The following is a 22,779-nucleotide window of genomic DNA, read 5'->3' as shown; positions in this document are numbered from 1 at the left end:
TTGTCATTACCAATTTCAGACGTTACCGTTTGGGCTTTCCACGTCCCCGAGGATTTTCACATAGGTAATGGCGGAAATGATGGTGCTCCTGCGCAAGCAGGGGGTCACAATTATCCCGTACTTGGACGATCTCCTCATAAAAGCGAGATCAAGAGAGAAGTTGCTAAGCAGCGTGTCACTTTCACCGAGAGTGTTACAGCAACACGGCTGGATTCTCAATATCCCGAAGTCGCAGCTGGTTCCTACGACTCGTCGGAGCTTCTTGGGCATGATTCTGGATACGGACCAGAAAAGGGTTTATCTTCCAACGGAAAAGGCTCAAGAACTCATGACTCTGGTCAGGAACCTACTGAAACCAAAACAGGTGTCAGTGCATCACTGCACTCGAGTCCTGGGAAAGATGGTGGCATCTTACGAGGCCATTCCGTTCGGCAGGTTCCATGCGAGGACCTTCCAATGGGACCTACTGGACAAGTGGTCCGGGTCACATCTACAGATTCATCGGTTGATCACACTGTCCCCCAGGGCCAAGGTATCTTTCCTGTGGTGGCTGCAGAGTGCTCACTTTCTAGAGGGCCGCAGGTTCGGCATTCAGGACTGGGTTCTGGTGACCACGGACGCGAGCCTCCGAGGTTGGGGAGCAGTCACACAAGGAAGAAACTTCCAGGGTCTTTGGTCAAGTCAAGAAACTTGTCTTCACATCAACGTCCTGGAGCTGAGGGCCATATACAATGCCCTTCATCAAGCGGAGACCTTGCTTCGCGACTTACCAGTTCTGATCCAGTCAGATAACATCACCGCAGTGGCTCATGTAAACCGCCAGGGCGGCACAAGGAGCAGAGTGGCAATGGCGGAAGCCACCAGGATTCTTCGCTGGGCAGAAAATCATGTAAGCGCACTGTCAGCAGTGTTCATTCCGGGAGTGGACAACTGGGAAGCAGACTTCCTCAGCAGACACGACCTGCATCCAGGAGAGTGGGGACTTCATCAGGAAGTCTTCACACAGATTGCAAGTCAGTGGGGACTGCCCCAGATAGACATGATGACGTCCCGCCTCAACAAAAAGCTGCTGAGGTATTGCGCCAGGTCAAGAGACCCTCAGGCGGTAGCTGTGGATGCCCTAGTGACACCGTGGGTGTTCCAGTCGGTCTATGTGTTTCCCAAAGGTGTTGAGAATAATAAGAAAAAGAGGAGTACAGACAATTCTCATTGTTCCAGATTGGCCACGAAGGGCCTGGTATCCAGATCTGCAGGAAATGCTCACAGAAGATCCGTGGCCTCTTCCTCTAAGACAGGACCTGTTGCAACAGGGGCACTGTCTGTTCCAAGACTTACCGCGGCTGCGTTTGACGGCATGGCGGTTGAACGCCGGATCCTAGCGGAAAAGGGCATTCCGGATGAGGTCATTCCTACTCTGATAAAGGCTAGGAAGGACGTGACAGCTAAACATTATCACCGTAATTGGCGAAAATATGTTTCTTGGTGTGAGGCCAGGAATGCTCCTCCGGAAGAATTCCATCTGGGCCGTTTCCTTCACTTCCTACAAGACTGGAGTGAATTTGGGCCTAAAATTAGGCTCCATTAAGGTTCAGATTTCGGCCTTATCCATTTTCTTTCAAAAAGAATTGGCTTCTCTCCCAGAAGTACAGACTTTTGTGAAGGGAGTGCTGCATATTCAGCCTCCTTTTGTACCTCCGGTGGCGCCTTGGGACCTTAACGTGGTGTTGAGTTTCCTTAAGTCGCACTGGTTTGAACAACTTAAAACGGTGGAGTTAAAATATCTCACTTGGAAAGTGGTCATATTGTTAGCCTTGGCTTCGGCTTGGCGAGTGTCGGAATTGGCGGCTTTGTCTCATAAAAGCCCCTATCTAGTTTTCCATATGGATAGAGCGGACTTGCGGACCCGTCCTCAATTTTTGCCTTAGGTGGTGTCATCTTTTCATATGAACCAACCTATTATGGTGCCTGTGGCTACACGAGACTTGGAGGATTCCGAGTCCCTTGATGTGGTCAGGGCTTTGAAAATTTACGTGGCCAGAACGGCTAGAGTCAGAAAAACAGAAGCACTGTTTGTCCTGTATGCAGCCAACAAGGTTGGCGCTCCTGCTTCAAAGCAGACTATTGCTCGCTGGATCTGTAACACGATTCAGCAGGCACATGCGACGGCTGGAGTGCAGTTACCAAAATCGGTCAAAGCCCATTCCACTAGGAAGGTGGGCTCATCTTGGGCGGCTGCCCGAGGGGTCTCGGCACTACAGCTGTGCCGAGCTGCTACTTGGTCGGGTTCAAACACCTTTGCAAAGTTCTATAAGTTTGATACCCTGGCTGAGGAGGACCTCCCGTTTGCTCAATCGGTGCTGCAGAGTCATCCGCACTTTCCCCCGGCCGTTTGGGAGCTTTGGTATAATGCCCATGGTCCTTACGGAGTCCCCAGCATCCTCTAGGACGTAAGAGAAAATAAGATTTTAAACCTACCGGTAAATCTTTTTCTCGTAGTCCGTAGAGGATGCTGGGCGCCCGTCCCAAGTGCGGACTACTTCTGTAAGACTTGTATATAGTTTTGCTTACATAAGGGTTATGTTATAGTTTTCATCGGTCTCCGACTGATGCTATGTTGTTTTTTCATACTGTTAACTGGTTTGTTTATCACAAGTTATACGGTGTGAATGGTGTGGGCTGGTATGAATCTTGCCCTTGGTTTAACAAAAATCCTTTCCTCGTACTGTCCGTCTCCTCTGGGCACAGTTTCTCTAACTGAGGTCTGGAGGAGGGGCATAGAGGGAGGAGCCAGTGCACACCCATACCTAAAGTCTTTCTTAAAGTGCCCATGTTTCCTGCGGAGCCCGTCTATCCCCATGGTCCTTACAGAGTCCCCAGCATCCTCTACGGACTACGAGAAAAAGATTTACCGGTAGGTTTAAAATCTTATTTTCTGCATTCACCTCTCCTGAGATGGCTGTATCACACCTGAACGAAGCCCTTGATGAAGTGGCTCCAGCTACCCATCACACTCCACGTAGGACTAGATGTCAACCATGGCACTCCAAATTAACAAGATAACTACAAAAACTCACATGTAAACTTGAACATCAGTGGCCTAAATCTCGTATTTCAAGTGACTTCCTCACATATAACACTGTCTACCACTCTTATAGAAATGCTCTGGACACTGCCAAACAAACATATTTCCAAATTTTTATCCCTGCTCAAGCCTCTAACCTCAAAAGACTCTTTAATACATTTAAATCACTTCTGAATCCTCCCTCACCTACCCCACCAGCCACTATCAAGGCACAGGATCTTGCTTCCTACTTCAAGGAGAAGATTGATAAGATCCGAGATGAAATGGTAAATCCCTAGGTCGGAATCTTACCTTACTTCTGTCTCCTCTTCTGGTGTTTGGGAAGTCTGTAAATCTGGTTTCCGCCTTCTTTTTTCTTCTTCTTTTCTCATTTTCTCTTCTTCAGCCAAGTACAGATGTTTCAGATGTTCAGGATAGGTGTCAGTGTACAATACCTCTTTAGTAACACTGGCCTTCTTTTGCTTTCTTAATATCTTTTTATACTCAAACTGAACTTTTTGTTTTCGCCATAAAGCAAAGCCTTGTCCTACAGGAGACGCAAATTAAAGCATAAATCACAAGTTACAGTATAAATATGAGTCACCAAGGCCAAATCACTTAATGAAGAACAATGAACTAGTCAGTGACCAAGGTTGGCAATCTTTGGAAAGATTTTATGCTACAGTTTATTTCCAATGTCCGCGTCTCTTGGAAAAATTAAACTGGTTAGTGAAAGGTACTCGGGAAACAAAAGCTGGTGTAAAGTTCTTGCAAAGAACAAAAGAAAAGAACACTCAGATATGGAGTGAACGGATGTAGAGTTTTTTGTGCAGATCTATCTTGGCTGTTTCCATACTGCGCATGCATAGTAGCCAAGCATATGCTAGTGCTGGGAATGCCAAGTTGTACACAACTCAGTCACATCAACATTTACTGTACATCTGAACAAGCGTAATGAGGCATTCCGATGTAGGCAAAGTTTATCTATGGATGGAACTGCAGCCTATGAAGAGTTGTGTGCATGTGTAAATATGCCCATTTTCAAAGATAAATTGTACCAGCCATAGGGCTGGTGTATGGGTGCAGCAATAATGAGTTGAAGGGTCAGATAACTATTCATTAAATTATAGGCTATTGGTTGGTCTGTGCTACAAGCTTTGTTCATATGCCTATGGACATTAATAAATATCAGTAGGCTTTTCGTCGATCAAGCCAAATCCAAAGTATAACATTCCAGTATAGCAGCCTTACCGACTTATGGTTTGTACATATTGTCAGTAATTTCTCAGAATGTTTTCCCTTTAAATATTTCCCATGTGAAAAACTGGATATGAGTAAAGCTGGGTTCACAGTAGGCGATCGATAATCAGAATTTACTGTCCGATAATTCTATTTCTCGTAGTCCGTAGTGGATGCTGGGAACTCCGTAAGGACCATGGGGAATAGCGGCTCCGCAGGAGACTGGGCACATCTAAAGAAAGCTTTAGGACTATCTGGTGTGCACTGGCTCCTCCCCCTATGACCCTCCTCCAAGCCTCAGTTAGGATACTGTGCCCGGACGAGCGTACACAATAAGGAAGGATTTTGAATCCCGGGTAAGACTCATACCAGCCACACCAATCACACCGTACCACTTGTGATATGAAACCCAGTTAACAGCATGATAACAGAGGAGCCTCTGAATAGATGGCTCACAACAAGAACCCGATTAGTTAACAATAACTATGTACAAGTATTGCAGACAATCCGCACTTGGGATGGGCGCCCAGCATCCACTACAGACTACGAGAAATAGAATTATCGGTAAGTAAATTCTTATTTTCTCTGACGTCCTAGTGGATGCTGGGAACTCCGTAAGGACCATGGGGATTATACCAAAGCTCCCAAACGGGCGGGAGAGTGCGGATGACTCTGCAGCACCGAATGAGAGAACTCTAGGTCCTCCTCAGCCAGGGTATCAAATTCGTAGAATTTTGCAAACGTGTTTGCCCCTGACCAAGTAGCTGCTCGGCAAAGTTGTAAAGCCGAGACCCCTCGGGCAGCCGCCCAAGATGAGCCCACCGTCCTTGTGGAATGGGTTTTTATTGATTTAGGCTGCGGTAATCCTACCGCAGAATGCGCCAGCTGAATAGTGCTACAAATCCAGCGCGCAATAGACTGCTTAGAAGCAGGAGCACCCAGCTTGTTGGGTGCCATCAGGATAAACAGCGAGTCAGTTTTTCTGACTCAGCCGTCCTGGAAAAATAAAATTTTCAGGGCCCTGACTACGTCCAGCAACTTGGAATCCTCCAAGTCCCCAGTAGCCGCAGGCACCACAATAGGTTGGTTCAAGTGAAAACCTGAGACCACCTTCGGGAGAAACTGAGGACGATTCCTCAACTCTGCCCTATCCATACAGAAAATCAGATAAGGCCTGTTACATGACAAAGCCGCCAATTCTGACACACGCCTGGCCAAGGCCAACAGCATGACCACTTTCCACACGAGATACTTTAGCTCCATGGTTTTAAGTGGCTCAACCAATGCGACTTCAGGAAATCCAACACCACGTTGAGATCCAAAAAGTGCCACAGGAGGCACAAAAGGAGGCTGAATATGTAGTACTCCTTTAACCAAAGTCTGAACTTCAGGCAGTGAAGCCAGTTCTTTCTGGAAGAAAATCGACAGAGCCGAAATCTGGACCTTGATGGACCCCAATTTGAGGCCCAAACGTTACCCCTGCTTGCAGGAAGTGCAGGAATCGACATAGTTGAAATTCCTCCGTCGGGGCCTTCATGGCCTCCCACCAAGCAACAAATTTTCGCCAAACGCGGCGATAATGTCTTGCGGTGACATCCTTCCTGGCTATGATCAGGGTAGGGATGACTTCCTTCGGAATACCCTTTTCCTTTAGGATCCGGTGTTCTACCGCCATGCCGTCAAACGCAACCGCGGTAAGTCTTGGAACAGACAGGGTCCCTGCTGCAGCAGGTCTTGTCTGAGCGGCAGAGGCCAAGGGTCCTCTGCCAGCATCTCTTGAAGTTCCGGGTACCAAGCTCTTCATGGCCAATCCGGAACCCCGAGTATGGTTTTCACTCCTCTCCTTCTTATTATTCTCAGTACCTTGGGTATGAGAGGTAGAGGAGGAGACACATAAACCGACTGGTACACCCACGGTGTCACTAGAGCGTCCCCAGCGATCGCCTGAGGGTCCCTTGACCTGGCGCAATATCTTTTCAACTTCTTGTTGAGGCGGGACGCCATCATGTCCACCCGTGGTCATTCCCAACAGTTTACCCGCATTTGGAAAACTTCTGGATGAAGTCCCCATTCTCCTGGGTGTAGGTCGCCCATCGGAGAATCCTTGTGGCTTCTGCCATCGCCATCCTGCTTCTTGTGCCGCCCTGTCTGTTTACATGGGCGACTGCCGTGATGTCGTCTGATTGGATCAGTACCGGCTGGTTCTGAAGCAGGGGCCTTGCTTGGCTTAGGGCATTGTAAATGGCCCTTAGCTGCAGAATATTTATGTGAAGCGAAATCTCCTTGGAAATTTCTTCCCTGTGTGACTGCACCCCAGCCCCGAAGGCTGGCATCCGTGGTCACCAGGACCCAGTCCTGTATTCCGAATCTGCGGCCCACTAGTAGATGAGCCCTCTGCAGCCACCACAGCAGCGACACCCTGTTTCTTGCTGACAGGGTTATCCGCTGTTGTATCTGTACATGGGACCCGGACCATTAGTCCCACAGGTCCCACTGGAACGTCCTTGCGTGGAGTCTTCCGAATGGAATTATGCTTCGTACGAGGCTACCATTTTTCCCAGGACTCGTGTGCATTGATGTACCGACACCTGTCCTGGTTTTAGGATGTCTCTGACTAGAGATGACAACTCCTCGGCTTTTTCCACTGGAAGAAACACTCTTTTCTGGTCTGCGTTCAGAAACATTCCCAGGAACAGAAGACGTGTCGTCGGGACCAGCTGTGACTTTGGAATATTGAGAATCCAGTCGTGCTGTTGTAGCACTTCCCGCGAGAGTGCTACCCCCACTACCAACTGTTCTTTGGACCTCGCCTTTATCAGGAGATCGTCCAAGTACGGGATAATAAAAACGTCCTTCTTGCGAAGGAGTATCATCACTTCGGCCATTACCTAGGTAAAGACCTTCGGTGCCGTGGACAACTCCAACGGCCTCGTCTGGAACTGATAGTGACAGTCCTGTACCACATATCTGAGGTACTCCTGGTGAGGGGGGTAAATGGGGACATGCAGGTACGCATCCTTGATGTCCAGGGAGACCCAGTAATCCCCCTCGTCCAGGCTCGTAATAACCGCCCTGAGCGATTCCATCTTGAACTTGAATCTTCTGATATAAAAGTTCAAGTATTTTAATTTCAAGATGGGTCTCACCGAACCGTTGCGGTACCACAACCACTGTGGAATAGTAACCCCTTCCTTGCTGAAGGAGGGGCACCTTGACAATCACTTGTTGTGATTATAGTGTTGAATATCCACCAACACCGTCTCCCTGGCAGAGGGAGGTGCCGGTAAGGCAGATTTTAGGAAACGGCGGGGGGAAGAACGTCTCGAACTCCAGCCTGTACCCCTGAGATACTACTTGAAGGACCCAGGGATCCATGTGAGAGAGCCCACTGTCCGCTGAAATATCTGAGAGGGGCCCCCACCGTACCCGGGTCCGCCTGAGCAGCCCCCGCACCATGCTGTGGACCTACCGGACGCAGGGAGGACTTCTGCTCTTGGGAACTAGCTGTGTGTTGCAGCTTTTTCCTCTACCTTTGCCTCTCGGCAGAAAGGATGAGCCTCTAGCCCTCTTGCTTTTCTGGGGCCGAAAGGACTGTACTTGATGATACGGTGCTTTCTTTTGTTGTGGGGTAGCCTGTGGCAAAAAAATTAATTTCCCAGCAGTAGCTGTGGAAACGAGGTCTGAAAAACTATCCCCAAACAGTTTTACCCCCTTATAGGGCAACATCCATGTGCCGATTTGAGTCGGCATCGCCTGACCATTGCCAAGTCCATAACCCCCGTCTGGCGGCAATGGACCTAGCGCTTACTTTTGATGCCAGCCGGCAAATATCCCTCTGTGCATCACGCATATATTTTATATGCTCTATTTTCAGCAAAATATTGTCCCTATCCATAGTTATTTTCCGACAGGGAATCTGACCACGCAGCGGGAGCACTGCACATCCATGCCGAAGCAACGGCTGGTCGCAATATAATGTCCCTAGTGTGTGACCATATCTTATAGGGTAACCTCCTGCTTTCCATCAGCAGGTTCCTTCAGGGCGGCCGTACCTGGAGACGGTAGTGCCACCTTTTCTGATAAGCGTGTAAGCGCTGTATCTACCCTATGGGGTGTTTCCCCGCGTGACCTATCCTCTGGCGGGAAAGGGCACGCTGCCAATAACCGTTGTAGAAAATAAGAATTTACTTACCGATAATTCTATTTCTCGTAGTCCGTAGTGGATGCTGGGAACTCCGTAAGGACCATGGGGAATAGCGGCTCCGCAGGAGACTGGGCACAAAAGTAAAGCTTTAGGACTACCTGGTGTGCACTGGCTCCTCCCTCCTATGACCCTCCTCCAAGCCTCAGTTAGAATACTGTGCCCGGACGAGCGTACACAATAAGGAAGGATCTTGAATCCCGGGTAAGACTCATACCAGCCACACCAATCACACCGTACAACCTGTGATCTGAACCCAGTTAACAGCATGATAACAGAGGAGCCTCTGAAAAGATGGCTCACAACAACAATAACCCGATTTTTGTAACAATAACTATGTACAAGTATTGCAGACAATCCGCACTTGGGATGGGCGCCCAGCATCCACTACGGACTACGAGAAATAGAATTATCGGTAAGTAAATTCTTATTTTCTCTGACGTCCTAGTGCAGGGGTGGCCAACCAGTCAGAGACAAAGAGCCCCAAAAAATGTGTTAGGTGCGTCAAAGAGCCGACTTCGAGCCGAAAGCGCACATGCAAAAATGGGGTGTGGCCTTGTGCCTTCTAGGCCACGCCCCTGGTATAAAATACATTGAAAAAGCCAGATACAACATAAAATACATTGAACAAAAGCCACTTCCACATAAAATAATTGTAAAAGCCAGATCCACATAATATATATATAAAAGATCCAGATTCACATAATACACTTCAGCTCCCCCATGTGTCACTCCAACCAGCCCCCTCTTGTCACTCCAACCAGCACCCTCTTGTCACTTCAGCCAGCACCCTGCTGTCACTTCAGCCAGCACCCTCATGTGTCACTTCAGCTTCCCCCAATTCATGCCACTGCAGCAACCCCTTATGTGTCCTCTGTTGGCTGGTGGGTGTCTCATCTCTAGTATTTGGCTCCCTCAGTTCTAAGTCCCCGTAGTGCTGCTACGTGTTTTTCTGGAGAGCAGTGGTTACCGGATCTGTTGTGGTCATGTGACTTTGTGTGTTAGGAGCCACATTTGAAGAAAGAAAGAGCCACATGTGGCTCAAGAGCCACAGGTTGGCCACCGCTGTCCTAGTGTATGCTGGGAACTCCGTAAGGACCATGGGGATTATACCAAAGCTCCCAAACGGGCGGGAGAGTGCGGATGACTCTGCAGCACCGAATGAGAGAACTCCAGGTCCTCCTCAGCCAGGGTATCAAATTTGTAGAATTTAGCAAACGTGTTTGCCCCTGACCAAGTAGCAGCTCGGCAAAGTTGTAAAGCCGAGACCCCTCGGGCAGCCGCCCAAGATGAGCCCACCTTCCTTGTGGAATGGGCTTTTACAGATTTTGGCTGTGGCAGGCCTGCCACAGAATGTGCAAGCTGAATTGTACTACAAATCCAACGAGCAATAGTCTGCTTAGAAGCAGGAGCACCCAGCTTGTTGGGTGCATACAGGATAAACAGCGAGTCAGATTTTCTGACTCCAGCCGTCCTGGAAACATATATTTTCAGGGCCCTGACTACGTCCAGCAACTTGGAGTCCTCCAAGTCCCCAGTAGCCGCAGGTACCACAATAGGCTGGTTCAGGTGAAACGCTGAAACCACCTTAGGGAGAAATTGAGGACGAGTCCTCAATTCTGCCCTATCCGTATGAAATATTAGGTAAGGGCTTTTATAGGACAAAGCCGCTAATTCTGACACGCGCCTGGCTGAAGCCAGGGCCAACAGCATTACCACTTTCCATGTGAGATATTTTAAGTCCACAGTGATAAGGGGTTCGAACCAATGTGACTTTAGGAACCCCAAAACCACATTGAGATCCCAAGGTGCCACCGGAGGCACAAAAGGAGGCTGTATATGCAGTACCCCTTTGACAAACGTCTGAACTTCAGGAACTGAAGCCAGCTCTTTTTGGAAGAAAATCGACAGGGCCGAAATTTGAACCTTAATGGACCCTAATTTTAGGCCCATAGACAGTCCTGTTTGCAGGAAATGCAGGAAACGACCCAGTTGAAATTCCTCTGTAGGGGCATTACTGGCCTCGCACCACGCAACATATTTACGCCAAATACGATGATAATGTTGTGCGGTTACTTCCTTCCTGGCCTTGATCAGGGTAGGGATAACTTCATCCGGAATGCCTTTTTCCTTCATGATCCGGCGTTCAACCGCCATGCCGTCAAACGCAGCCGCGGTAAGTCTTGGAACAGACAGGGTCCCTGCTGGAGCAGGTCCCTTCTTAGAGGTAGAGGCCACGGGTCCTCTGTGAGCATCTCTTGAAGTTCCGGGTACCAAGTCCTTCTTGGCCAATCCGGAGCCACGAGTATAGTTCTTACTCCTCTCCGTCTTATAATTCTCAGTACCTTGGGTATGAGAGGCAGAGGAGGGAACACATACACTGACTTGGTACACCCACGGTGTTACCAGAGCGTCCACCGCTATTGCCTGAGGGTCTCTTGACCTGGCGCAATACCCGTCTAGTTTTTTGTTGAGACGGGACGCCATCATGTCCACCTTTGGTTTTTCCCAACGGTTTACAATCATGTGGAAGACTTCTGGATGAAGTCCCCACTCTCCCGGGTGGAGGTCGTGTCTGCTGAGGAAGTCTGCTTCCCAGTTGTCCACTCCCGGAATGAACACTGCTGACAGTGCTATCACATGATTTTCCGCCCAGCGAAGAATCCTTGCAGCTTCTGCCATTGCCCTCCTGCTTCTCGTGCCGCCCTGTCTGTTTACGTGGGCGACTGCCGTGATGTTGTCCGACTGGATCAACACCGGCTGACCCTGAAGCAGAGGTCTTGCTTGGCTTAGAGCATTGTAAATGGCCCTTAGTTCCAGGATATTTATGTGAAGTGACGTTTCCAGGCTTGACCACAAGCCCTGGAAATTTCTTCCCTGTGTGACTGCTCCCCAGCCTCTCAGGCTGGCATCCGTGGTCACCAGGATCCAGTCCTGAATGCCGAATCTGCGGCCCTCTAGAAGATGAGCACTCTGCAACCACCACAGGAGAGACACTCTTGTCCTTGGGGACAGGGTTATCCGCTGATGCATGTGAAGATGCGATCCGGACCATTTGTCCAGCAGATCCCACTGAAATGTTCTTGCGTGGAATCTGCCGAATGGAATCGCTTCGTAGGAAGCCACCATTTTTCCCAGGACCCTTGTGCATTGATGCACTGAGACCCGGTCTGGTTTCAGGAGGTTTCTGACTAACTCGGATAACTCCCTGGCTTTTTCTTCCGGAAGAAACACCTTTTTCTGGACTGTGTCCAGAATCATCCCTAGGAACAGCAGACGTGTCGTCGGAATCAGCTGTGATTTTGGGTAATATTTAGAATCCACCCGTGCTGTCGTAACACTACTTGAGATAGTGCTACTCCGACTACTAACCGTTCCTTGGATCTTGCCCTTATCAGGAGATCGTCCAAGTAAGGGATAATTAAGACGCCTTCTCTTCGAAGAAGTATCATCATTTCGGCCATTACCTTGGTAAAGACCCGGGGTGCCGTGGACAATCCAAACGGCAGCGTCTGAAACTGATAGTGACAGTTCTGTACCACAAACCTGAGGTACCCTTGGTGAGAAGGGTAAATTGGGACATGGAGGTAAGCATCCTTGATGTCCAGAGACACCATATAGTCCCCTTCTTCCAGGTTCGCGATCACTGCTCTGAGTGACTCCATCTTGAATTTGAACCTTTGTATGTAAGTGTTCAAAGATTTCAGATTTAAAATAGGTCTCACCGAGCCGTCCGGCTTCGGTACCACAAACAGCGTTGAATAATACCCCTTGCCCTGTTGCAGGAGGGGTACCTTGATTATCACCTGCTGAGAATACAGCTTGTGAATGGCCTCCAATACCGCCTCCCTGTCGGAGGGAGAAGTCGGTAAAGCAGACTCTAGGAACCGGCGAGGGGGAGGTGTCTCGAATTCCAATTTGTACCCCTGAGATACCACCTGAAGGACCCAGGGGTCTACCTGCGAGTGAGCCCACTGCGCGCTGAAATTCTTGAGACGTGCCCCCACCGTGCCTAAGTCCGCTTGTAAAGCCCCAGCGTCATGCTGAGGACTTGGCAGAAGCGGGAGAGGGCTTCTGTTCTTGGGGATTGGCTGTCTGTTGCAGCCTTTTTCCCCTTCCTCTGCCCCGAGGCAGAAATGAGGAGCCTTTCGCTCGCTTGCCCTTATGGGGACGAAAGGACTGCGCCTGATAATACGGCGTCTTCTTATGTTGAGAGGCGACCTGGGGTAAAAATGTGGATTTCCCAGCTGTTGCCGTGGCCACCAGATCTGACAGACCTACCCCAAATAACTCCTCCCCTTTATAAGGCAATACTTCCATATGCCGCTTGGAATCCGCATCACCTGACCACTGTCGCGTCCATAACCCTCTTCTGGCAGAAATGGACAGCGCACTTACTCTTGATGCCAGTCGGCAAATATTCCGCTGGGCATCACGCATATATAGAAATGCATCTTTTAAATGCTCTATAGTCAGTAATATACTGTCCCTGTCTAGGGTATCAATATTTTCAGTCAGGGAATCCGACCAAGCCAAACCAGCACTGCACATCCTGGCTGAGGCGATTGCTGGTCGCAGTATAACACCAGTATGTGTGTAAATACATTTTAGGATACCTTCCTGCTTTCTATCAGCAGGATCCTTAAGGGCGGCCGTCTCAGGAGAGGGTTGAGCCACCTGTTTTGATAAGCGTGTGAGTGCTTTATCCACCCTAGGGGGTGTTTCCCAACGCGCCCTAATCTCTGGCGGGAAAGGATATAATGCCAATAATTTTTTTTGGGGGGAATTATCAGTTTTTTATCGGGGGAAACCCACGCTTCATCACACACCTCATTTAATTCCTCAGATTCAGGAAAAACTACAGGTAGTTTTTTCTCACCGAACATAATACCCTTTTTAGTGGTATTAGTATTATCAGAAATATGTAAAACATTTTTCATTGCCTCAATCATGTAACGTGTGGCCCTACTGGAAGTCACGTTTGTCTCTTCCCCGTCGACACTGGAGTCAGTATCCGTGTCGACGTCTGTATCTACCATCTGAGGTAACGGGCGTTTTAGAGCCCCTGATGGCTTTTGAGACGCCTGGACAGGCACAAGCTGAGTAGCCGGCTGTCTTATGTCGTCAACTGTCTTTTGCAAAGAGCTGACACTGTCACGTAATTCCTTCCATAAGATCATCCACTCAGGTGTCGACTCCCTAGGGGGTGACATCTCTATTATAGGCAATTGCCCCGCCTCCACATCATTTTCCTCCTCATACATGTCGACACAACGTACCGACACACAGCACACACACAGGGAATGCTCTGACAGAGGACAGGACCCCACTAGCCCTTTGGGGAGACAGAGGGAGAGTATGCCAGCACACACCAGAGCGCTATATATATATATACAGGGATAACCTTAATATAAGTGTTTTTCCCCCTTATAGCTGCTATTTGTAATTATTACGCCAATTAGTGCCCCCCTCTCTTTTTTACCCTGTTTCTGTAGTGCAGGACTGCAGGGGAGAGTCAGGGAGACGTCCTTCCAGCGGAGCTGTGAGGGAAAATGGCGCCTGTGTGCTGAGGAGATAGGCTCCGCCCCCTTCTCGGCGGCCTTTTCTCCCGCTTTTATGTGGAATCTGGCAGGGGTTAAAATTCATCCATATAGCCCTGGGGGCTATATGTGATGTATTTTCGCCAGCCAAGGTGTTTCTATTGCTGCTCAGGGCGCCCCCCCCTAGCGCCCTGCACCCTCAGTGACCGGAGTGTGAAGTGTGCTGAGGAGCAATGGCGCACAGCTGCAGTGCTGTGCGCTACCTTGGTGAAGACAGGATGTCTTCTGCCGCCGATTTTCCGTACCTCTTCTTGCTTCTGGCTCTGTAAGGGGGCCGGCGGCGCGGCTCTGGGACCGGACTCCGAGGCTGGGCCTGTGTTCGGTCCCTCTGGAGCTAATGGTGTCCAGTAGCCTAAGAAGCCCAATCCACTCTGCACGCAGGTGAGTTCGCTTCTTCTCCCCTTAGTCCCTCGATGCAGTGAGCCTGTTGCCAGCAGGTCTCACTGAAAATAAAAAACCTAAAACTAAACTTTCACTAAGAGCTCAGGAGAGCCCCTAGTGTGCACCCTTCTCGGTCGGGCACAAAAATCTAACAGAGGCTTGGAGGAGGGTCATAGGGGGAGGAGCCAGTGCTCACCAGGTAGTCCTAAAGCTTTACTTTTGTGCCCAGTCTCCTGCGGAGCCGCTATTCCCCATGGTCCTTACGGAGTTCCCAGCATCCACTAGGACGTCAGAGAAATTATCAATTTCTTACCGGGGGAAGACCACTCTTCCTCACACACCTCATTTAATTTCTCAGATGCAGGAAAAACTACTAATATTTTTCTCTCACCAAACACAATACCCTTTTATGTGGTACCTGGGGTATAATCATAAATGTGTAATACATTTTTCATTGTCTCAATCCTGTAACGGGTGGACCTATTTGGAGGGTACACCAGTCTCATCGATGTCGACACTGGAGTCAGTATCCGTGTCGACATCTGTGTCTGTTATCTGAGGTAGCGGGCGATTTTAGAGCCCCCCATGACATTTGAGACGCTGGAACAGGCACAAGCTGAGTAGCCGGCTGTTCCGTGTCGTCGACCTTTTATGTAAGGAGTTGACACTTTCACGCAATCCTTCCATAAGTTCAACCACACCGGTGTCGACCCCGCAGGGGGTGACAACATATTTTCAGGCATTCGCTCCGCCTCCACCTCATTATCCTACCTGTCGACACAGCCGTACCGACACACAGCACACACACAGGGAATGCTCTGATAGAGGACAGGACCCCACAAAGCCCTTTGGGGAGACAGAGGGAGAGTATGCCAGCACACACCAGGGCGCTATATATCACAGGGATAGCACCTATAAAAAAGTGTTTTCCCTTATAGCCTCATATATATTGTATACTGCGCCTAAATTGTGCCCCCCCCCCCCCCCCTCTCTTTTTAACCCTTTCTGTAGTGTATTAACTGCAGGGGAGAGCCAGGGAGCTTCCCTCCAACGGAGCTGTGAGGGAAAAATGGCGCCAGTGTGCTGAGGAGATAGGCTCCGCCCCTTTTTCGTGGACTTTTCTCCCGCATTTTTATGGAATCTGGCAGGGGTTAATATACATCCATATAGCCCTGGGGGTTATATGTGATGTATTTTTGCCAGCCAAGGTGTTTATATTGCTGCTCAGGGCGCCCCCCCCCCCAGCGCCCTGCACCCTCAGTGACCGGAGTGTGTGGTGTGCATGAGGAGCAATGGCGCACAGCTGCAGTGCTGTGCGCTACCTTGGTGAAGACTGATGTCTTCTGCCGCCGATTTTCCGGACCTCTTCTTGCTTCTGGCTCTGTAAGAGGGCCGGCGGCGCGGCTCTGGGACCGGACTCCGAGGCTGGGCCTGTGTTCGGTCCCTCTGGAGCTAATGGTGTCCAGTAGCCTAAGAAGCCCAAGCTGGCTGCAAGCAGGCAGGTTCGCTTCTTCTCCCCTTAGTCCCTCGATGCAGTGAGCCTGTTGCCAGCAGGTCTCACTGAAAATAAAAAACCTAAAACTAACCTTTTCTAAGAAGCTCAGGAGAGCCTCCTAGATTGCACCCTGCTCGGTCGGGCCCAAAAATCTAACTGAGGCTTGGAGGAGGGTCATAGGGGGAGGAGCCAGTGCACACCAGATAGTCCTAAAGCTTTCTTTAGATGTGCCCAGTCTCCTGCGGAGCCGCTATTCCCCATGGTCCTTACGGAGTTCCCAGCATCCACTAGGACGTCAGAGAAAAACACAGTTCTGGACGATATCATCCAGTATGTAAGCACTGCGCACTCCTGCAAGTTATTGAGGAAGTCTTCTGTATATACAGGACAATTTTGACTATATTATCTGAAACTGCATGTTTCGGGATGATGACGTCACTGAACGATATTGTTCAGTGTGTATGCACTATGTCGTTTGCCCGAGACTTCAAGGGCAAACATTGACGACATCACCCATGGAGCATATCTTCTATGGTGTACCAAGCTTAAGCCAAATATAACCAGTGCATAAGCCAGTAGTCGCCCTAAGTAATTTGACTGTTTAATGCTGTGGGAACTACTGGAAAAACTTAAGCTATCACACTACTAAAAATTATATATGCCAAGGATGAAAAGGATCTATGGCTAGGGCCGGCATTCCCAACCACAGTCCTCGAGGCACGCTAACAGTGCAGGTTTTAGTGATATCCAGGCTTCAGCACAGATGATTTAATTAGTAGCTCAGTTATTTTGATTTAACCATCTGTGCTGCAGCCTGGATATCACTAAAACCTGCACAGTTAGTGTGCCTCGAGGACTGTGGTTGGGAATGCCTGGGCTAGGGCTTCACTTATTTAAAAGTTACTGAACGGCATGTAGGTACAGTAGCTGCATCTCAATGGACCAACTATGTGTGTTGCTATAGCCTGCAAACAAACAGTAATTATTTGCAGACCTAACTGCTATAGTACAATAAAAAATACAAATTAAAAAAAAAAAAAGTGACATTTACCCAAACTGCAAGCAAATAGGATTCGAGTTTCTTAAGGGAACAGACTGTTTCAAAGAGGTCCCATCATTACAAATTACTGTACGAGTTCTGGTTTTGATCCGTCATGCCACACTATGGACTTAATTCAGAGTTGTACGCTATGCCTTTTTTTTACAATTGAGCGATTATTGGCAGACTGCACACATGCTGCGAAAGTATTGCACATGCGCAAATGTGGCTTTACGATTGCATTCGCAAATAAGATTTTACTTACCGATAAATCTATTTCTCGTAGTCCGTAGTGGATGCTGGGACTCCGTCAGGACCATGGGGAATAGCGGCTCCGCAGGAGACAGGGCACAAAATTTAAAAGTTTGACCACTAGGTGGTGTGTACTGACTCCTCCCCCTATGACCCTCCTCCAAGCCTCAGTTAGGATACTGTGCCCGGACGAGCGTACACAATAAGGAAGGATCTTGAATCTCGGGTAAGACTCATACCAGCCACACCAATCACACCGTACAACTTGTGATCTGAACCCAGTTAACAGTATGACAAACGTAGGAGCCTCTGAACAGACGGCTCACAACAATAACAACCCGATTTTTTTGTAACAATAACTATGTACAAGTATTGCAGACAATCCGCACTTGGGATGGGCGCCCAGCATCCACTACGGACTACGAGAAATAGATTTATCGGTAAGTAAAATCTTATTTTCTCTGACGTCCTAGTGGATGCTGGGGACTCCGTCAGGACCATGGGGATTATACCAAAGCTCCCAAACGGGCGGGAGAGTGCGGATGACTCTGCAGCACCGAATGAGAGAACTCCAGGTCCTCCTTAGCCAGGGTATCAAATTTGTAGAATTTTACAAACGTGTTCTCCCCTGACCACGTAGCTGCTCGGCAGAGTTGTAATGCCGAGACCCCTCGGGCAGCCGCCCAAGATGAGCCCACCTTCCTTGTGGAATGGGCCTTGACAGATTTAGGCTGTGGCAGGCCTGCCACAGAATGTGCAAGTTGAATTGTGCTACAAATCCAACGAGCAATCGTCTGCTTAGAAGCAGGAGCACCCAGCTTGTTGGGTGCATACAGTATAAACAGCGAGTCAGATTTTCTGACTCCAGCCGTCCTTGAAATATATATTTTCAATGCTCTGACAACGTCCAGCAACTTGGAGTCCTCCAAATCGCTAGTAGCCGCAGGCACCACAATAGGCTGGTTCAGGTGAAACGCTGAAACCACCTTAAGCAGAAAGTGAGGACGCGTCCGCAGTTCTGCCCTGTCCGAATGGAAAATCAGATATGGGCTTTTATACGATAAAGCCGCCAATTCTGACACTCTCCTGGCTGAAGCCAGGGCCAGTAGCATGGTTACTTTCCATGTAAGATATTTCAAATCCACCGATTTGAGTGGCTCAAACCAATGGGATTTGAGAAAATCCAAAACTACATTAAGATCCCACGGTGCCACTGGGGGCACAACCGGGGGCTGTATATGTAGTACTCCTTTTACAAAAGTCTGGACTTCAGGAACTGAAGCCAATTCTTTCTGGAAGAAAATCGACAGGGCCGAAATTTGAACCTTAATGGACCCTAATTTGAGGCCCATAGACAATCCTGTTTGCAGGAAATGTAGGAATCGACCCAGTTGAAATTCCTCCGTCGGGGCCTTCCTGGCCTCACACCACGCAACATATTTTCTCCAAATGCGGTGATAATGTTGTGCAGTCACCTCCTTCCTGGCTTTTACCAGGGTAGGGATGACCTCTTCCGGAATGCCTTTTTCCCTTAGGATTCGGCGTTCAACCGCCATGCCGTCAAACGCAGCCGCGGTAAGTCTTGGAATAGACACGGTCCCTGCTGAAGCAGGTCCCGTCTTAGAGGTAGAGGCCACGGATCTTCCGTGAGCATCTCCTGAAGTTCCGGGTACCAAGTTCTTCTTGGCCAATCCGGAGCCACGAGTATCGTTCTTACTCCCCTTTGCCGTATAATTCTCAGTACTTTTGGTATGAGAGGCAGAGGAGGAAACACATACACTGACTGGTACACCCATGGTGTTACCAGAGCGTCTACAGCTATTGCCTGAGGGTCTCTTGACCTGGCGCAATACCTGTCCAGTTTTTTGTTGAGGCGGGACGCCATCATGTCCACCATTGGTCTTTCCCAATGGACCACAATCATGTGGAAGACTTCTGGATGAAGTCCCCACTCTCCTGGGTGCAGATCGTGTCTGCTGAGGAAGTCTGCTTCCCAGTTGTCCACTCCCGGGATGAACACAGCTGACAGTGCTAACACATGATTTTCTGCCCAGCGGAGAATCCTTGCAGCTTCTGCCATTGCCCTCCTGCTTCTTGTGCCGCCCTGTCTGTTTACGTGGGCGACTGCCGTGATGTTGTCCGACTGAATCAACACCGGCTGACCCTGAAGCAGAGGTTTTGCCAGGCTTAGAGCATTGTAGATTGCTCTTAGCTCCAGTATATTTATGTGAAGAGACGTCTCCAGGCTTGACCACACGCCCTGGAAGTTTCTTCCCTGTGTGACCGCTCCCCAGCCTCTCAGGCTGGCATCCGTGGTCACTAGGACCCAGTTCTGTATGCCGAATCTGCGGCCCTCTAACAGATGAGCACTCTGCAACCACCATAGCAGAGACACTCTTGTCCTTGTGGACAATTTTATCCGCTAATGCATCTGCAGATGCGATCCGGACCATTTGTCCAGCAGATCCCACTGAAAAGTTTGTGCATGGAATCTGCCGAATGGAATCGCTTCGTGAGAAGCTACCATTTTTCCCAGGACTCTTGTGCATTGATGCACAGATACTTTTCCTGGTTTTAGGAGGTTCCTGACTAGATCGGATAACTCCCTGGCTTTCTCCTCCGGAAGAAATACCTTTTTCTGAACAGTGTCCAGAATCAACAGTGTCCTAGGAACAACAGACGTGTCGTCGGGATCAGTTGGGATTTTGGAAAATTCAGAATCCACCCGTGTTGTTGGAGCACTACTTGGGTTAGTGCTACTCCGACCTCCAGCTGTTCTTTGGATCTTGCCCTTATCAGGAGATCGTCCAAGTAAGGGATAATTAAGACGCCTTCTCTTCGAAGAAGGATCATCATTTCGGCCATTACCTTGGTAAAGACCCGGGGTGCCGTGGACAATCCAAACGGCAGCGTCTGAAACTGATAATGACAGTTTTGGACCACGAACCTGAGGTACCCTTGGTGTGAAGGACAAATTGGAACATGAAGGTAAGCATCCTTGATGTCCAAGGACACCATAAAATCCCCTTCTTCCAGATTCGCTATCACTGCTCTGAGTGACTCCATCTTGAACTTGAATTTTTGTATGTACAGGTTCAGAGATTTTAGATTTAGAATCGGTCTTACCGAGCCGTCCGGCTTCGGTACCACAAATAACGTGGAGTAATACCCCTGTCCCTGTTGTAGGAGGGGTACCTTGACTATCACCTGCTGAGAATACAGCTTGTGAATGGCCTCCAATACCGTCGCCCTGTCGGAGGGAGACGTTGGCAAAGCAGACTTTAGGAAACGGCGAGGAGGGGACTTCTCGAATTCCAACCTGTAACCCTGAGATACTACCTGCAGGATCCAGGGGTCCACCTGCGAGTGAGCCCACTGTGCGCTGAAATGTTTGAGGCGACCCCCCACCGCCCCTGAGTCTGCTTGTAAGGTCCCAGCGTCATGCTGACGCCTTTGTAGAAGCCGGGGAGGGCTTCTGCTCCTGGGAAGGAGCTGCTTGTTGCAGTCTCTTACCCTTTCCTTTGCCTCGGGGCAAACAGGAATGTCCTTTTGCTCGTTTGTTCTTATAGGAACGAAAGGACTGCGGCTGAAAAGCCTGCGGCTTTTTCTGCTGGGAGGTGACCTGGGGTAAAAAGGTGGATTTTCCGGCCGTTGCCGTGGCCACCAGATCCGATAGACCGACCCCAAATAATTCCTCCCCCTTATACGGCAATACTTCCATATGTCGTTTGGAATCCGCATCACCTGACCACTGGCGCGTCCATAAACTTCTTCTGGCAGATATGGACATCGCACTTACTCTTGATGCCAGAGTGCAAATATCTCTCTGTGCATCTCGCATATAAAGAAATGCATCCTTTAACTGCTCTATAGTCAGTAAAATACTGTCCCTATCCAGGGTATCAATATTTTCAGACAGTGACTCCGACCAAGCCACGCCAGCACTGCACATCCAGGCTGAGGCGATTGCTGGTCTCAGTATAACACCCGTATGTGTGTATATACTTTTTAATGTATTCTCCAGCCTCCTATCAGCTGGATCCTTGAGGGCGGCCGTATCAGGAGACGGTAACGCCACTTGCTTTGATAAGCGTGTGAGCGCCTTATCCACCCTAGGTGTTTCCCAGCGCGCCCTAACCTCTGGCGGGAAAGGGTATAATGCCAATAACTTCTTTGAAATTAGCAGTTTTCTATCTGGGGTAACCCACGCTTCATCACACACTTCATTCAGTTCCTCTGATTCAGGAAAAACTATCGGTAGTTTTTTCACACCCCACATAATACCCCTTTTTGTGGTACTTGCAGTATCAGAGATATGCAAAGCCTCCTTCATTGCCGTGATCATATAACGTGTGGCCCTACTGGAAAATACGTTTGTTTCTTCACCGTCGACACTGGATTCAGTGTCAGTGTCTGGGTCTGTGTCGACCGACTGAGGTAAAGGGCGTTTTACAGCCCCTGACGGTGTCTGAGACGCCTGGACAGGTACTAACTGGTTTGCCGGCTGTCTCATGTCGTCAACCGACTTTTGTAGCGTGCTGACACTATCCCGTAATTCCATAAACAAAGCCATCCATTCAGGTGTCGACTCCCTAGGGGGTGACATCACCATTACAGGCAATTTCTCCGCCTCCACGCCAACATCGTCCTCATACATGTCGACACACACGTACCGACACACAGCAGACACACAGGGAATGCTCTGATAGAAGACAGGACCCCACTAGCCCTTTGGGGAGACAGAGGGAGAGTTTGCCAGCACACACCCAAGCGCTATAAATATATATAGGGACAACCTTAATAAGTGTGTTCCCTTTATAGCAGCTCAAATATTATAAATATCGCCAATAAGTGCCCCCCCTCTCTGTTTTTACCCTGTTTCTGTAGTGCAGTGCAGGGGAGAGTCCTGGGAGCCTTCCTCGCAGCGGAGCTGGGCAGGAAAATGGCGCTGTGTGCTGAGGAGAATAGGCCCCGCCCCCTTTTCGGCGGGCTTCTTCTCCCGGTTTTTTTGGAACCTGGCAGGGGTTAAATACATCCATATAGCCCCAGGGGCTATATGTGATATATTTTAGCCAGAATAGGTATATTACATTGCTGCCCAGGGCGCCCCCCCCCAGCGCCCTGCACCCTCAGTGACCGCTGGTGTGAAGTGTGCGGAGAGCAATGGCGCACAGCTGCAGTGCTGTGCGCTACCTTATGAAGACTGAGACGTCTTCTGCCGCCGGTTTCTGGACCTCTTCTCTATTCGGCATCTGCAAGGGGGTCGGCGGCGCGGCTCCGGTGACCCATCCAGGCTGTACCTGTGATCGTCCCTCTGGAGCTAGTGTCCAGTAGCCTAAGAAGCAAATCCATCCTGCACGCAGGTGAGTTCACTTCTTCTCCCCTAAGTCCCTCGTTGCAGTGAGCCTGTTGCCAGCAGGACTCACTGAAAATAAAAAACCTAATAAACTTTTTCTAAGCAGCTCTTTAGGAGAGCCACCTAGATTGCACCCTGCTCGGACGGGCACAAAA

At 49.4% G+C, this 22,779-nt stretch overlaps 1 protein-coding gene across 2 annotated transcripts in view; it reads right to left on the bottom strand.

The window, feature by feature from the left end:
- The window catches only part of CCDC59 (coiled-coil domain containing 59), an 80,298-nt gene that overhangs the window by 55,546 nt on the left and 1,973 nt on the right, over positions 1–22,779 (bottom strand). For both annotated transcript variants that reach the window (XM_063927691.1, XM_063927690.1), the window contains exon 2: positions 3,374–3,608. In XM_063927691.1, the coding sequence (XP_063783761.1) occupies positions 3,374–3,608 (235 nt within the window). The remainder of the gene's footprint in view (positions 1–3,373; positions 3,609–22,779) is intronic.

This window comes from Pseudophryne corroboree, chromosome 6, assembly GCF_028390025.1.
Source record: "Pseudophryne corroboree isolate aPseCor3 chromosome 6, aPseCor3.hap2, whole genome shotgun sequence".
Lineage (NCBI taxonomy): Eukaryota > Metazoa > Chordata > Amphibia > Anura > Myobatrachidae > Pseudophryne > Pseudophryne corroboree.
Note: the sequence above shows the minus strand (reverse complement) of the source record. Positions and strands in the feature narration are given on the sequence as shown.